The sequence below is a fragment of the Cibotium barometz genome, chromosome 47 (assembly GCF_041138505.1).
Source record: "Cibotium barometz isolate CiBa-2024 chromosome 47, ASM4113850v1, whole genome shotgun sequence".
Taxonomy (NCBI): domain Eukaryota; kingdom Viridiplantae; phylum Streptophyta; class Polypodiopsida; order Cyatheales; family Cibotiaceae; genus Cibotium; species Cibotium barometz.
Genome location: NC_141092.1, coordinates 40,318,513 through 40,337,022, shown reverse-complemented (window position 1 = coordinate 40,337,022; position 18,510 = coordinate 40,318,513). Strand labels below are relative to the sequence as shown.

General features: G+C 40.3%; 1 protein-coding gene across 2 annotated transcripts; it reads right to left on the bottom strand.

Annotated features, from left to right (window-relative positions):
• Positions 1–15,185: 15,185 nt before the first annotated feature.
• On the bottom strand, positions 15,186–17,196 carry LOC147611675 (uncharacterized). Of its 2 annotated transcripts, none has more exons than XM_086784718.1 (2): positions 16,999–17,196; positions 15,186–16,282 (listed from the first exon to the last, which is right to left on the bottom strand). In XM_086784718.1, the coding sequence occupies exon 2, from the start codon at positions 16,276–16,278 to the stop codon at positions 15,490–15,492; it is 789 nt and encodes a 262-aa protein (XP_086640844.1). In that variant the 5' UTR covers positions 16,279–16,282; positions 16,999–17,196; the 3' UTR covers positions 15,186–15,489. The 2 variants fall into 2 exon arrangements, with proteins under 2 accessions (XP_086640844.1, XP_086640843.1); XM_086784717.1 differs by having other exon boundaries at positions 16,887–17,195.
• Between the last annotated feature and the right edge of the window lie 1,314 nt (positions 17,197–18,510).

The window sequence follows — 18,510 nt, the reverse complement described above, 5'->3', positions numbered from 1 at the left end:
AACTGGCATTACTAAAAACTCAAAGTGACCAGTTTGAATTCGAAAAGCAGTTTTATAGATATCTTGCTGGGCCATTCTTACTTGATGATATCCAGATTTTAGGTCAATTTTGCTAAAGATGCTGGCTCCTCTTAATTTATCAAGTAGATCATTAACTCTAGGAATTGGAAATCTATTCTTAATAGTATTCTTGTTGAGAGCCCTGTAGTCTACACATATACGATAAGTACCATTTTTCTTTTTTACAAGAAGAACTGGTGCTCCATATGGTGAATTACTTTGTCTAATAAGTCCCCGAGAAAGTAATTCCTCGATTTGAGTATGAATTTCTCTTTGCTAAAGAGGGTTAACTCTATAAGGTGCTCTACAAGGCGGTGCACTACCTGGAATAATGTTTATGTGATGATCTTCAGAACGTGATCTAGGGAGACTAGGAGGTAACTCATTAAGAAAACAGTCGGAGAATTTGGAAATGAAAGTCATGGGATGTATCCTTAGGAGGTGGTTCTTGAGCACTAAGTTGGTTAACCAAAATTAAAAAGGTTTTCTCCTTCTTCCTTAAAGCCCTTTTTGCTTGAGTATGGCTCAAAAGTGGTTGATCCTTATTACTCTCATAAATTCCTTGCAAATGAACATTCTTTCCATGATACATAAAAGACATTGTGTGCTTTGCATAATCAATTTGTGGTGTGTACTCATGTCGAAAAGGTATTCCCAAAATCATGTCAATACCATGCAAAGGTGTTACTAAGACAATACGTTGATCCGAAAATTGTGCAATAGAAAAAGCAAGATTCTTTACTTTCTTAGTGCAATTATACTTTTGATTTTGAAAAGCAGCCTTTGCTTTAAAACAAGAAGGAATCATGTCAAGATGAAGAGCATGTGCAAGACATTCAAAAATAAAATCGTGTGTGCTACCATCATCATGCAAGATTGTGATTTCCTTATCTTGAAATTTTCCCTTCATTTTAAGTAAAGTATGTGGTGAAAAAGAATGATGATCAAGATTAGAAGTACCTTCTTGATCAGATTTACCATTGAACTCGTTACCATCAGACTCTGGCTTGTAGTCGTCGTCGTAAGCATCATTGTCATCTCCATTGCTAGTGTCTTCATCTCCATCCACCATGTTAAGCCGTGCCATTGGCTTCTTCTTCTTCTTGTTGTTGTTGGTGTCATTTGGACACTTATTAGCACAGTGTCCCCTCTGATGGCAAGTGTAACATCGAACATTGCTTGCTTTTTCATCTCGAGTCAATGAATCTAGAACATCTGCCTTCTTTGGTTCTCCACTCACTCCATTAGTATTGTTGCCAATCTTTACTTTGTTGTTGTTGAATTGGTGGTTTCTTTGATTTTGACCCTTGTTAAAAGGTTGCTTGAATGAAGAACGCCTGTGTCAAAACCACTAGAAGATGTTGAATCTTTGGAGAATTTAGAAGTACGATTCTCTTGTTGGAACCTAGGCACACCATTTTTCTTTTCACAATAGAGCAAGATATTTAGTAGAGGAAAGAGTGTGAGGACGAAACATATTAACCTCGGCTCTAATCTTTGGATCCAATCCTGAGATTAACTTCCTTTTAAGATGCTTTTCTTGCACTTTTTCTATAGATTGCATTTGAATGAGAGCATTCTAAAATTTTTCAATATAGGTTTGGACATCCTCTCCTTTCAATTGCCTAAGAGTATCCCAATGCTGTCGGCGGGCTTTAGCCTTGTACTGATGAGGAGGTAGAAAATGTTTCTTAATTTCATACTGAAAATCCTTCTTGGTAGTATTCCACCATAAAGCAGCATTTTGAATCAAGTGATTCACAACACATTTGACCTTGTCTTTCTCGAAAAATTTCTCTCATGAAAATAGTCATCGAATTGGCTAATCCAAGCCAAAAGCGTGCGCGTGTCCTTCTTTCCATCAAATTTCTGAAAAGAAAAAGCTTTGTGACTAATGCGAGATTCTTTTCGAGCCCTTTGAGCATCTAAAGTTACTTTCACGGTTCAAAGAATAGAATCTTCATCGCTATCGCCTTAAGTGTCATGCTTATGTCTCTTACGTGATTTCAATTAATCTTCTAATGCAAGTCTATGAGTTTGTTCATTGACTAATTGTGCTTTTAAAGCTGTGAGTTGCTCTTGAATAGATGAAAGTGTAGGTAGATCAGATGAATGCTAAAAAGAAATAAAAGATAGGAAAAATTTAGAAATACTTATATGATTTTTTGCTCATGGTAATGATTTTGAAGATCTTGAATCTCATGGTTATTAGAAGAGCGGTGTGGCCATCCAACGCAATCACCAAAGTGCTTGAAGTAGTCTCGAAGCATCGGAAGGTCGTGTGGTAGAAAAAATTTGAGAATCGAGAGTGAATTTAAGCTTCGGGAAGGTGTAAAATGACCAAATTTGAAAATCTTGCAACTTTGAATTGTTGTAATTTTTTGAGCCGAACCAGAATAGGAAACTAAAAATATTTTCAGTTCGAAGCCGGGCCAAATTCGGACAAATTTCGATTGATTTTGATGAAGTTTTGCCTTGAAGAAGCTTTGCGTATGAATCTCCTCTTATCTTTTTAGACCTTTTTGAGTAAAGCAATCATGTAATTTTTATCCACCCTTGATTTTCGCAAAGCCTTCTCCACCGTTGAAATTTCAAATGCTTGGATATTCCACGAAACCTCTCAATTAAGAATTGTGCAAGAGATACATGACGGACGCATCTGATGGAACATATGTTTGAACAAATTGCAGAATTGTGAGCTGAATTTTTCCCAAGCAACGTGGATGCGCCACGCGCTGGCCTGATGGGTAGGAATTAGCAGACATATAAAAGCTTAATGCTAATCTTAATAAGCTTAAGCTTCAGTTAAGCTTTGTACTATGCTTTGTTTAAAGCCTTGGATAAAGTCTTTATCCTTGGATATTTCCTTGATGTGTAACTTGAAGAAGAGACCTCAACCAAGCCTTCAATTCCCTTGCAATTTTTTGATTTTTTCTTATGTTTTAGAAACCAGAGAATTACACGTACCTTCTCTCTTTCTTTTGCAAGCCTTCCTCCCTTTGATTTTTCTCAATATTTTTCACCTTCTCTCCCCCCTTTGCTCTGATACCAAACTGAAACCACTAGGATCATGGGGAGATACACCGTCCAGCCAAATCCCAACTGGTTCATCACTTCAATCAAATTACCATAATTGAAAAAATTAATAAATATCATAAAAACATAACATAAATATCATAATTGAAAAAATTAATAAATATCATAATTAAAAAATTTAATAAATATCATAATTAAAAATTTTAATAAATATCATAAAAACATAACATAGCATAAAATCACAAGAGAGAATCATTGGGTGCAATCTATCCCCCCTCAAGGAGTGTTGGCTTCCTCCCACTTCTTGAGTATTTATGTTTTATTAATAAAAAATAGCCCATAAGCCAAAAATAGATGCACGCTTATGCATGGGCTTGCTCTTTACATAAATGGGGGTTGCTTCTAACACAAGCTTAGCTAAAGTGTTCCTATCTAAACACTAAAGGATAATTACAAAAAGAACCCCAAGGGCTAATTCACATGTAAATAAATAAATCCACGCCCGAATACATCAAAAATGGGATGACCAAATACAAAATCTCGTAAGTAGACACTACTGGGGGGGCAAAAATATCAAAATGAGAACCATCTTGGTAATATCTCGCACCATATCTCTGTCATCACGCCAATCTCACCAACCTACAAGGTTTTCCATTCAAACACACTACGAGTTAGCAACACATGCCCACAAGTCCACGACAGGACATAAGTAATAAATCCACACTTAGTTCCAGCTATCCCTAATTTCATATGTCCTACACATGGAATATTTGGAATCACCCAAGTGCCATGCTTTGAACATAGTGGTAATTAGGCGTCCCCAATTAACCACACAGAAGGATGGATGGACAAACTGTGACATGCATTTATGTCAAGAGGAGCATTATTCCTCGAATTTGTTCATATAAAACTACCAAGCAGGCTTGCGATGCACTTTTTATGCATTATCAAGTGCATAACAAGGCGTCAGAGTGGCCCACTTGCACAAGAAGTTAAAGTCTAAGTATACGAATGATAGAGATTTAATGGATGAGTTCCTCAAAGGATTAAAGATCTTAGGGAGGATCTTGCATGTAGTAATGAGGCCTATCCAAATAGTTCATTGGTGTGTATTGTTCTCATAGTTTTATTAGATTCATACTAGGGTTCTTCGGCTCATGATGAAGGGTAACCCAATGCCCTTACATTTGATGATAAATCTTGAAAAAACCCAACTAGGATGCATGTGGGAGATTAGCATTTGCTACTATCAATCAAACTAGGATGCATGTGGGAGATCAGGTAACGATAAAGCCTTTTATAAGGGCAACTATAAGCCACAGGAAGAATCAACCCAGTCTTCTAGAAAGGACGTTGAGAAGGGAAGTGATAAGCCTATCAAGAAAGGCAAATGCAACTACTATCGGAAGCCAAGCCATTATATCAATGAATTTAGAAAAAGGCTAGATAAGGAGAAGAAAAAAGAGTCAGACATGGCTGTGTGGCTGATGCATCAGCACTAAGTACTAAAAAGAAGGATTCAATGAACTATGTATAGTATTATTATGCATTGCAGTTATGATCCTTCTATTTATGATGTACGTATGTTAGTGCAGAACAGCATGTCTGTGGTACTTTGATAGTGGTGTTAGAGCAAGCACATTACTTCTCAGCATGATTTATTTTCCTTCCTTAAGTCTGCTCCTTAAGGAGGCATAGTTGCATGTGCAAATAACTCCTTATATCCAGTGAAAGGATTTAGTAGGGTTGTTCTCACTACTGTACATGGTTTTTGGTTAGAGGTAGTTATGTGTGCCACTTATGTGCTACTTTTATGCAAAAAACACTAAAATGTATGCTCACTCGACATCTTTGATACACTCCTACCTTTGTATAATGCTGGGCTATCATATGTGGGCAAATGAATGCTAAAAAGGTAATGTAAATCAACCTATATTAATTGAAAATCAGCTCAAACTTCAGCCCACAGAGATGAGGTAATTATAAATGATGTAGTGGATGCAAAAAGAGCAGTCATACAAGCGGTATCCCAAGAGTATGCCAAAATGCCTAGTTTAGGCATTACAGGACAACAAATTAGCCTTTACCTAGTAAGACACGTGTAATTTCTCTTCATGCATCTTAATCTTTCATGGATCATGCTCTCATTATCAGTATATGCAATGAAGAGGAACATGTTTCCTTTGAGGAAGCACAAGAAAATGATAATTGGATGCATGCCAAAAAAGGTGAGTACGACTTAATCCTAAAAAAACGAGAGTTGGCATTTAGCAGATTTACCTTATGGGAAAAGACCATTGTTATGAAGTGGGTTTATAAGCTTAAGCGTAAAGCTAATGGTAGCATTGAACGCTACTATTACAAGGCAAATCTGGAAGGGTTTTTCTCAAGAGAAAGACATAGATTATGATAAGATCTTTGCACCCACAATTTGTATGACTATAATCACGAGTATTATTGCATTGGCAATGTATCATGGTATGAAAGTACATAAGTTGGATATCAAGATTGCCTTCTTGAATGGTGATTTGCATGAGGAGGTTAGGTTTCTCGGCCTCATGGTTTTGTTGAGAAGGGGCATGAATCTAAAGTATGCAGGTTAAGAAACTCTTCATATGGCCTTAACCAGGCTCTCCCAGAGCATGGTATGAGAAGATAAATGCATACTTAGTTGTAAATGGTTCTTTTAATAGTCCAATTGAGAGTACTCTCTATGTAAAGAGGAGTAAAGATTGTTTTTTATTGCTCATTGTTTTATATGTCGATGACATGGTTTTTGCAATAGTCCAATTGAGAGTACTCTCTACATAAAGAGAAGTAAAGTTTTTTATTGGTCATTGTTTTATATGTCAATGACGTGTTGCTCACATGCCCTAACAGGAGAAGATTTCGCCCTTCAAGGTTAAATTAATATGTCATTTGAGATGATAGATTTGGGCTCGTTGTATTATTATTTGGGCACACAATTTACATAGTGTGATGATGGTATTATGATGTTACAATAAAAGTATAACCATGAAAGGCCTCGATACGCTATTGGTGCACCAAATAGAAGGCTCATCCTCCTAAAGTGCAGATCTTTGGACCCAAGAGCAAAGAGTATGGAGATCTCACTTTCTTACCACGCTATGGAAACAGGTCCAGGAGTTTACAGACGAAGTGAAAGCACTTAAGGAGTAGATATGAGCAATGGATGCCACTCACAAGGAAGTAATCCTAAAGAGCTTAAAGGCAATCGAGGAACAAGAGGCCAAATTGTAGACTTTGGAAAGTAATAACAGAGTCATTAGCAAGACCATATTTCATACCACAAAAGAAAACAAGGATTTGCAGGCAAGATGGGAGCAGGTGAAGGTCCAACTACAAAACGAAGTGGCGTATACCAAGGAGAAGGAAGCACAATATGCAAGACAACTAGAGGAAGCACAAGCCACATTCCAAACAAAAGAAGATGGGTGTACAAGTCAAATAAAAAAACTCACTAAAGCAATTACTCAAGCAAAAAATAGAGTGGTAAGCCTACAAACAAAAAGAGAGCAGATGAACAAAGTGCATGTTGAGAAATTGAAGGTTCTAAATGAGGTGATCAATGTAAAGTCCCAAGAGATAGATCAAATGCTTGTTAGTCATCAACAAGTACTTGATCACATACACCAGTAGGTGACTACAAGCCAAAGCTTGGCAGAGGAGCGGCAAAGACTACTTGAAGAAGCTACCGTTCGGGCCACATCTTCTAGGATTACAGCAAAGGAAGCAGACAGAAGATATGCAGAACTGGCTACTACCTCAGGATGTGTGGGAAGCTACCATCTCCACACTCCTCACCACCAAAGACTCAAGGATCCAAGAACTGGAATGCTAGCTTGCCCTCTAACAAAGATCTCAAAGGACAAAACAAACTGATGAATTATGACTTCTCATAGAACGTGCCTCAGAGATAGGTTCATTGCCAATAACTCCTAAGGCCCCTCCTCAAACACTAACATTGTTTTTATCTACACTAACCCTCTCTCTCCTTCAATACGAAATTAACCTCACATAAGACCTTAATCTAGGAGAACTTACACTAATTCGTCAATAACTCCTAAGGCCCCTCCTCAAACACTAACATTGTTTTTATCTACACTAACCCTCTCTCTCCTTCAATACGAAATTAACCTCACATAAGACCTTAATCTAGGAGAACTTACACTAATTCGTCAGAACATGGAGAGAGATGTAGACCCCACCATCATAATGGAAATCCTTCAAGGGGGATATAGTGCTTACTGGCCCAAGCTGATATCTTTTTCTTCCCCTTACATCCCATAGTGCTAAACCTTCGTAGTTGGTGTCGGGTGCTCCAACAGTCAGACATCCTGGATGACAGTGTCGATCAACTCGACCTGTTTATCCTAGATGATATCCCAATGACACAGGCCAACTGCGAGGTGGTTGCACGAAGTTGCCAATGGGTTATTAGCCATGGATGGAGTGAAGTATATAATACCCATAAGCATCTAAATCTCTCCGAATCTACATTATATCATCCTTTTGGTATTATAAAACTTTATTGAAATATCCATAACCATTTAGAGGCTATGCTCACGAATGTGATTTTTAATTTTGATAAAGAGCATATAGAATATTCTCATATAGCTACTGATGATATGAGTGATCTCTAGGAATTTATGAAAACTAACAAGCCCAGACTCTCGCCCCCAAGTTTCGGAGAGGGTCAAGAACAAACACAAGAAACCTCCTCATCTTATACTTATCCAATGTTCTCTTTTATGGCCAATAAGTTATTAAACCCCTCTCCTAATGTATCTCCAACTAACAAAACTAAGGCAAATTTCATCTTCTCTCGCTTCTCTTCTCTCCTAGTTGATTTTCCCACTAACATCTCTGGCACCAACACTAACTCCACCAAGGCCGCTCGATGAGGTACACGGCCATCACTCTCACGATGATATCCAAGCTTTTTTTAATGATAATATTCTTGAGTCATTGATAGCTACAGAATATGAGGGCTTCATCCACGCAAGAAACCCACTCTTGAAATCGAAACTCATGTTTAAGGTGTTGATGAAAATCACACCCTTTGAGCCTACCAGAAGAATCGTGTCGACCATGGAGTTAAGGAGGCAGCCTTACATTCCATACTCTCTCCAAGCCCCAAAGCTAGCTTTAGAGGAGCTGTTACCGATGGGTGGAGAAGGGACATTATGGGAAAATGTGGCTCGTCACACAAAGCTAGCCAATCTACAATTGGGATAAGAGCATGGCGTAGAATCCCGCATCCAAATGTAGTAGTTAATGTGAGATTTCTAAAGTTGATCGTAGTACTCATCGATCAACCAAAAGAAAGACATGATGGAATTGATGCGGATCAGCTTTGCTTTGATATGAATAGAGGGCAAACAAAAGAGGCATGATGCTTTGCTATCCTCGCCTAAGGTGTCCTCCAGGAGGATACATGCATGTCACGTTCAAAGACATGGGGTTATGGACTTCCCACTCAGCATTTCAAAGAACCTTTACAAAGCTTCAATCCCACCGTAATTTGTATAGACACGAGTTCAACACTAGGTCTTTCAACCTAGGTAAAGGTTATGAGGATAGAACCTACATCAGGTAGGTGGGGATGGTAATCCCATTTTCGACTAACAAAGATGCTCCTCCTCCAGGAGGATACATGCATGTCACGTTCAAAGACATGGTCGACATGGGGTTATGGACTTCCCACTCAGCATTTCAAAGAACCTTTACAAAGTTTCAATCCCACCGTAATTTGTATAGACACGAGTTCAGCACCAGGTCTTTCAACCTAGGTAAAGGTTATGAGGATAGAACCTACATCAGGTAGGTGGGGATGGTAATCCCATTTTTGACTAACAAAGATGCCCCTCCAACTGAGAACCTTAGGCGATGATAGTAAAGCATCATGTTTGAAGACATGGTTGACATCAGGTTCTGGACTTCCCACTTAGCATTTCAAAAAAGAACCTTTAGAAAGCTTCAGTCCCACTGTAACTTCTATAGACACACGAGTTCAGCGACCAGGTCTTTCAACCTAGGTAAAGGTTCTGAGGACATAACCTACATCACGTAGGTGGGGATGGTAATCCCATTTTGGACTAACAAAGATGCTCCCCCAATTGAGGACATTAATAAGTGTCATGTAAAGGCACTATAAAAGTTGTACACTTTGAGATATTGGCCACCCAAGGCCTTAGTTAGTAAGTTTTGGGCACCCAAGTGTGAATAAGGGCCAGTTGTATAAAAGGCAATTCTCATAATGAAATGACACAATCCCCCTTTGTGCTATGAGACCTCATGTCTTTGTCGAGAGAGAGAGAGAGAGAGAGAGAGAGAGAGAGAGAGAGAGAGAGAGAGAGAGATTACTCTAAGCATCATTAAGTACCCAACAATTGTTGTGTCTATTGCTTCTCCCGTTTGCGGTTGTGTGGAGTTTCCCTCTTGGGAGGTGCAGTAGCCCACAGCAAGTTCTTCGTCACTATCATTCTCTTCCCCTTCAACCCTACTAGTGCACCACGCAATAGAGGATTTAGATGTTTGAAGTTCATTTTCGCCTTGTGGACTTGCACTAGCAAAGCCAACACAAGGTTTGTTCTTAATATTTATAATACTTTTGTAAGAGAAAAAAGGAAGTTATTCTTATCTAATGCACTTGCTATGGTCTTCGGGATTGTGTTTAATTTTGTTGTCATAGACACAACGTCAAAGTGTGGGTTTGGGAAGAAAACGTAGATGGTTGCTTCACATAGATGGTTACTTTACGTAGATGGTTGCTTCACATAGACGGTTGCTTCATGTAGATGGTTGCATCAATTCTTTCCCCGCTCTGTAACATTTATAGATGGTTACTTTACATAGACGGTTGCTTCACATAGACGGTTGCTTCATGTAGATGGTTGTTTTACATAGATGGTTGCATCAATTCTTTCCCCGCTCTGTAACATTTATAGCTTAGAATGTCTTCTAGTCTGCGTGGAGAAGGCCTCGAATACCAATTGATTTGGTTGGCTCATTCTCGGTGTAAAATGGCTACAAAAAGGGCCAGTATTGACGACGCAAACCATGGTTTGTTGTTATTGACGAACCATGGCCTTTTGCCAAAGCCAAGGTAAACATGCAAAACCCGTGCACAAAGGCTTCCATAGGAAAGGCTTTTAGACCATCCTTTGCCTTCTTATCAAGATGGTAGACCTCGTGGCATTGTCCTGAGCGCCCACTTTCTTTGCTTCATGAATAATTCCTATGGGTAGTTCTTCTCCTTACACTGCAATTATGACCATTGATAACTTGGTTTTTGACACGTGTGGTCTATGCATTGCTGCTAATGTTCCCAAGCATTTAACAAACTCACACCATCTGCTTTTGGATGAGACTTATAGTGTTACTACACGAGCCATCCAAGCTATAGGATTTCCTTTTCCTTGTCCCATTCTCACTTTCGTGGGTTTATGGGTAAAGGGAATATCTACAAAGTTTCTTACCCATATTCGACCATTTCATTAGAAATGTTTACTTATAGCACATGTTGTGTAACATTTATATTTGGCCTTTTAACATTTGTGAAACTTTGTATGTTTTGGGTATAGCATCCGGATTGAGTCCCTTCTTGTTCTTTGAAACATGTTTAGAATATGGAATTCACACTGTCTCCCAAGATCCCATAACAAGTGAATTTTTTCTCTTGTGTAACCAATATAATCAGAAGATCCATGTAAGGATGATGAACAATATTTCATACATTCAGTAAAAGTTATTTTTGCACCATTCGAGCAACCTAGATAACAAATATGTATTCCCTTCACACACTCATAGGCATAAGCCTCGTGGTCAAGGCTCACCAAGGATTGGTAAGAGGCATGGGGAAGTCCAACAGTCAAGGCATAAGCCTTGTGCTCAAGCTTATTGATGAGAACGCATCTAAACCTTTGGGCATCTTTCAAGATACAAAGACTAAGACCTTCATTAGGGTAAGCTTCCACCACACATTTGTTGTGATGCATTTTCAGAGAGGAGGTCATGCACAATAAGGCCTAACATGAGAGATGCAAGGCTGGTTCACGATTAGGAAACTCTTTTCTATACACAAAAGTAACCATTCCTTAAAAATAAACTTGAAAATAGGGAAGACTCATCGGGACCATGGGTCAAGGCATTGCCAATGAGTCCGACACAACTGCGTGGATTGCTTCAATCAATATATGTAAGGCGTAAACATCGAAGCTCTCACAAAATCAATTGATACATGTAGAGGTAGTAACAAGATGTTGGATGGTCAAGATGAGGACCAAGAAGATGAGCCCTTCCCTGAGCTTGCCAACTCTAAGGATTGGATTGACATTCCACCATAGAAGTAACAAACTTGGGACAAGGTTTGCATGATTGCACCGTGTTGAAATCATATCCATGTTCATGCTCAACACATTGAAAACAAAACCAGTGGTGGTAAAACAGGATTGCCTTGAGCTATAGTCCCCCAAAATGACCACCTAGCTCCATGGCCCACCTTGGTTTACATTGGGGCTAGCCATAATGTTTTATCTTGGGAGACATGGATCTCACCCACCCCTCCCACCATCACAATGTCAATTGTTATATGTAAAGCTTGAAATAAGATGTTGGATGGTGAAGATGAGAACCAAGAATATAAGCCCCTCCTTGAGCCTGCCCAACTCCGAGGTACTTTCATGGACACTCTTCCGCCATATAAGCAAGAAGCATGGGACTAGGACTTACATGATGATTGGACGCTGCTAAAATCACATTCATGTTCGTACTCAATACATTTGAAGTAGAACGAGCGGTGGGTGAAATTGAATTTCCTTGAGCTAGAGTCCCCCCAAAAAGACCACCTAGCAATTGCGTGGCGCCCATCTTAGTTGACACTAGGCCTAGCCACAATGCTTTATCTTGGGAGACATGGACCTCATTAGGCCATCCACCCCTCTCACGATCCGCAACAATCATCACCGGTTGTGAACAATTCCCAATCCATAATTGTTGGTTACTTTGAAGTAAAATTTTATGTTGGAACTAAACTTGATGCGATGGATGAGCTGGCACACCCACATAGGAAAGTTACAGTTTATAACTCTAATGTAAAGACCCAACAACACATGCTTCAGCAAGACTAAGATAAGCTCTTGACTTAAAGTCCATGGCTTGATGCAAGTCCACCTCTAGTTGAATAGCCAAGAGAAGCACTCACTACAGATGGTGGCAGACAAGCAACTCACATGTGAGAGTGAACGATTTTCCATCCTTGATTAACCACATTAATAACTAATTAACACAAGAGAGGACTTCTTCTAACACATCAAGAAGACAACCTCGAGTCTAATACCAATGTAATATGATAGATTAAGAGCCGTAATTGTGTGATTAACTGATTATCAAAGAAAACAATGATAGACAACACTTACCAAATTCACACCACACAAAGTAACAAAGTACACCACACTAGGGTTGTTCCTCCCCCCCAAGGAATGCTTATTCCAGTAAAGAAATTGGATACAAGGTGATAGAGCCTAGCTCCATATTTCCAAATACAATTTGAAACCCAATAAAACAGATGCTCCAAGTTGAAGTGCCCTCTACCCAAGACACTAAGCGAGGGGGAGACCACTACCCAAGTCCAAGACAAGGGAACATTCCAGCTTCACACTAGGCTTGTGCAGGTCTCCCATAGGACCCAGTCTCACGTAGGCTATTATGTGGAGTTCATAGGTCAAGCCTAGTCTCACAAGCAGCAAGGTTGCACCCAGGGACAACCTAGTTCTCAATCACCTCCGAACACCAACAAAAGATGCAAGTTTTCTTCGTAATCTCTAGGCACAATAGAAAGTCCACTGATGATGGTACATGCACACAAGAACTATTTTCCTTTTAATGCTGGAAGTAGTAGCATAGATTCCAAAACAAGTCGTACCTCCTTGGGTTGTTAGCCATATGACCGTACATTGTCATACACAACCATATCAACAAGCTAGTGGAATTCCTAGTCATATAGTTGCAAGCATAGGTGTGCGATCGTAGGAGCAAGGTGCCTAGTGAAGGAGAGGTTGGAAAGAGAGAGAGAGAGAGGAGGGGGGGGGGAGTAGGTAGGGATTGCTGAGTGTTGGGGCATCCCATATTCTTGCCCCCACTTGCTTTATTTGTGCCTAGCATGCTCTTTCGCATATGGAGGGTGCCCAAAGTGTTCAATGCCAATGTCCACATTAATGAGTATTAATGCATTAGACAAAAAATTTAACCAAGTAGTAAACATTGCTTCTTTTGCATATAGAGCTCTTTATTTGTGCATGGGCATCCCACATTGGCAATAGAAAAGAATGCCCTGCTCTTTTGCATACAGAAGGTGCCCAAAGTGTTACAATGCCAATGCCCACACTAATGTGCACACTCATTAATGAGTGTGAACACGACTCAAAAATCCTGAAGAAGTCTCAAACATGGCCTATGGCAGCACTTGAGTGTCCCCTATAAAATACCCACCACCGTTCAACATACAATGTCACTCCCATCGCTTGTATTTAGTAGTTCTGAGCATCCCTAGTGATACAAGACTAACCCACAACAATACAAGCAACACAAGAAAACAAGGCATACTTCTAACGTATCATCTAATTCACATGCGTTCATGAGCCATGCACATGCACATGTAAAATAGAAATCCACCGTTCTCAGATCTTGTACCATACTACAAGGCTCTAGTCCTACCAGGCTAACCCTAGCGCGTGTTTCCAATCAAACTGGGGGCACACCTAAGCTAGTCAAACTCACCTCTCATCTAGTCAAACTAGGTAGAGACGGAATAGCTAAGCATACTAGCAAGCTCCAATCAAACTAAACTTAGGGAATGCTAGTCATACTAGCAAAGCCCCCAAGCTCTAGTCACTAGAGTCCAAGTCATACCGGCTAGAGATGGGCAGAATGGGTCCAAGACTAGCTTTTGGAATTATTGATCACAACTAATCATGCTTAGGAAGCCAAATAGTGACAAAAGAGCATGCCTTGCCTGATTATATTTTGTTAATATCACCCAATTTAAAAAAGACCTTTCCATGGTAAGAGACCAAAATAACTACTCTCACTGAGTGGGTATGTTTTAACTACATAGAGTGGTGCTCTGTGATTGCCTTCAATGTTAACACTTTCATCAACGATGTTGCTATGGTCCTTTTAAGTAGAAAAACCAGGTTGTGAGATCCATGCATTTTGCATCTCAATAAAGATTATTGCTGTCCACAAAACAGGTTAGTGACTACAAAAGCTTTACCTAACGTACACTATAGAGTAAACCCTACCAAGGCCATCTGAGAAACACAGCCCACCAAAACCCCCGTCAAGCTGGCTGATTAGCAATAATTGAGTCCAATACACCATCTACCCAACCATCCGCCCTCAACTGCAAAGAGGGCACCATGAGTGCCCCCAACAGGCACATGCTCAACTGCAAAAAGGGCATCTCCCGTAGGAAATCATGATCACCCCTAATAGGCACATTCTCTTGAACTCGTCACTTGTTAAAAACAGGTTGACAACAGTGCCACCCAAAGCTTTTCCCAGTTAAAGAGAAATCTCTGCTCCATTCACTAGAATCCAGGAAGCAACCAAAGCTCCAACCTACTGCACCCAGGTGATAAGGATCTCTCGTTGGTCAGTCGAAGCCTGCTCAAACATGAACACTAACCGTGTTCCTTTTGTTTTCTCCTGGGGAGGAGAGAGAGAGAGATGTACATTTGTGTAATTTCAAAAACAACAAAACTGAGAGAACTGTATCTTAAACACAGGCAGAGAGAGAGAGAGAGAGAGAGAGAGAGAGAGAGAGATGCATTTGAGTCCTTTTCAAAAAGCAAGGCAAACTTCACACATACGAGTTAGAGAGATATCTTACATAGGCAGCTGCCTCAGGTTAGGACAAACCCTCCCCTTTACTGAAAAAGGCACATCAAGGTGCAAAACTGCTTACCGTGAAAATTATAGTGCAAACTGTGCTGCACATTACAGCGCAGTATGACCTGGAAAGATAACCAAATGCAACAGATTGACATAAAATCCAAAGACACAAGTTTCACACAAAATGAGGCTTTAAAGATTCCCTTTGCACTCAAAATCAAGACTACAGATACATATACTCCTGTATCTTGCATGCAAAAAAAAAAAGAGTTACTATGAGAAAGGCACTGTCAAGCTGAATAATCATTTTCCAGAATAATACTAACATACCAATCCAATGCCACTAACCTTACACAGTGAAAGCCTAAAACTAGTAAAAACCTAATCACATACTCTGCATTGGGACTTGACACCCAGATCTAAAACCCTGTCCACAAATCCATGCAGAACTGTACTCGTTCCCTGGAGTATAAAACCTCATTGTCTTGACCTGGCAGCAGCACGCGTGGCTTCTTCACGGGAAGATGGAAAGAGTTCCACGTACCTGCTTCCCAAAGTCATCTTGTCTTTCTTCATGGCAGCTTTAGATTCTTCTGGTCCACTAAACTCCACAAACGCTTCTCCAGTAGCACGGCCGTCCGAATGGGTCACAATGTGTATGTTCTCATCCTCCAGGCCAGAGTTACCAAAGAACTCAATGATATCACGCTTGGCAACAGAGAAAGGAAGGCCCCTGAGCCTCAGTACACCTGTGTGCTCGATATCATCCTTCTCAGACCCAGCTTTGGTAGGAGGCGGTGCAGTCTTGGGAGGAGGTTCATCATCATCATGACGAGATTTTGAATCATGAACCTCTGCTGCAACAGCATGATAATACTCCTGTTTTTTGCACCGAAACACCTCAATGTAGCGGCGCCCCATATTCTGCCGGTTGCGTTGGAGGGCAAAGTCGACCTGCATGGGAGCACCAAACACAACGTATGCCTCACCAGTAAAGCGCCCACGCTTATGCACCAGTAATGCATCCACCAGATCCAGGCCTGCAAAGAACTCATAAACATCACTTTCCCTGCAGTCGAAAGGGAGACCTCGGAGACGAACCACTGGAAATGAGCGAGATTGCCCGCCGCCATATCCCAGGCTACTTCCATAACCATATGCTGACCGAAGTGCTGAGGAGGTTCCGTAGTATGGATCATCATCTAGCATGCGCTGCCTCTTGGACCCCATGTCGTATCCATCTGCATGTCCCATGCTCCCCAACATATTCCTTCAACCCAGAAACCCCCCAAAGCCCACCCATCAATACATAAAACCCTCCTAACAAAACCTCTGGTTTATTTTGTGTGACAAAGGAACTCTCCATGGTGTTGATTATTATACAATAACTACATATTTTGTTGAACTTTTTACCATCTAAATAAAGTGCATTACCATGAACAGAGAGAAGATGCACAAAACCGAGGTGTATTCGTAATCACATAGACGATTGGCTGCACATAGGTTTCACGCAAGGAGAAATACAAGCTCTAGGATAACTTTTTCTAGGGTTTGTGTTACATAAATATACAACAGGCACATATACTTATAGTACAAACAGGAGAAGGCCTATCCACGAACCTTGAATATATGTGTAGATTTAGAAGAAAAATAACTATGGAAATGGACTACAACTACCCACAAAACTAGGGCTTGAACTGTAATAGAAAAAACCAAAAAGAACATATGTTCTGTCCCAAAAGACGCAGAAAGCAGGCATTATACTTGTGAATTATCTGACTGTATTAGAAGCCCCCTATAAAAGCAGAAAAGCACAAGATATCCATGAATTATCACCATGTTTTTTTGGTTGTGTGTGAGCGAGTCCCCCTTACCCTCTGGAGTACATAATGGCTGGAGATGGTTCCCACTCTTTTTTTTCCCAACCAAAACCCGGCCACACCCTGCGCAAGAAGAGAACCAAACCTCTCTCTCTCTTCGGCAAACCTGGGACTGTGCGCGCGCGCCGCCCCCTCGCCTTCGAAGGAGAAGATCAATACACTGCGAAGCAGATCGACCTCGCTGGCAGAAGAAAATCAAGCAACCATGGCAATGGCTGTAGCGATGAAACTGCAAACCCTAGCTTCAAAAGCTTTCTAGCTATGGCAAGAATCGACAAGTATAACGGCTTTGGTTGGTTTCCACTCGATGCCCCGCTTAGGTCTAGCTGTGTTCATACACGGACGGCGGACTCTCCGAGTTCCGCGTAATGATATGGGCGGACACCGCTCTCGCACACCTTAATTTGGAACCTTACCTTCCAAAACAAAAGCTTAATCTTGTCAAACACGGCCTACAACGAGTGAAAAAAGAAAATGGATTAATTAGTGAAGAAGATGCTTTTTTTTCTAAGGTGTTTGTAAGGTTTTTAGCATTGGTTTGGAAGATTATCAAACGTCTTTCCGTGCACCATGCAGCACAGAGGATTACGTCTTTCCGTGCACCCAAGGCATGCACCACAAAGGATTCAATGTGCTCTCTCCTCTCTTATCGGCTCTTGTCATCTCTCTCTATTTGTGTCTATCTGCACTGGCAAAGGATTTAGCGCTCTTCTATTGGCTCTCAACATCTCTCTCTATGCTGGCAAAGGAGAGTACACCACATCTCTCTCTCTCTCTCTCTCTCTCTCTCTCTCTCTCTCTCTCTCTCTCTCTCTCTCACACACACACACACACACACACACACACACACACACACAAAGCGGAGGGTACACCGATTGGTATAAGGGCCCTTAAACTGGACCTCCAATATTTTAACATTTATTAATGGTAGAAGGCTAGTGCAAAAATAGGAAATTGTGGCACATTCTTAATAATATTTTTCCCATAATTTTTTAATTCCATTCTAATATCTACATAAATCAATGCTCCAATGTAGTTTCACATTTCACACATGTAAGGGGTTATTCGCCTTATTTAATATAGCGATGCCTAGATTAATCTTTCAAGGTAAAATTCCAAGATGCTCACGTTATTATGAACAAAATAATATTTAAATACTTCAGTATATTTTGTAAAGATGATAAAACATTATTTACGTTCCTAACCTCCATTCTTTAAAACAAACCAACTTTCCCAAAATAGGTATACTTTTTAATATGTGATTGTCGATTTGTTTTTCCTTGCCCAATAATAAGCACCAATTAATTAATTAATTGGCGTTAAGAAATGTTTAGCTTTACTAAGGTGCATTAAGGTTTAGATAAGGTACCAAGGTTCAAAATTAGGAAGTAATTTATTAGTCAACAGTGGTTATGGGCGAGAAGGACACCAAGAAGCAACAACGAGGAGCAACACAATAGTATGTGTAAGTTTCCAAGGTTGAGTAGACTCATGTGGACTGGTATAGGAGGCTAGGGAGGGGGGGCAGAGGTGGGGCTCAGGGTATACCTTAGCTCCATAAGGTCTACACACTTGGGAAGGGCTAAGGTTAGTGCATTAATTAATTAGTGCCATGATA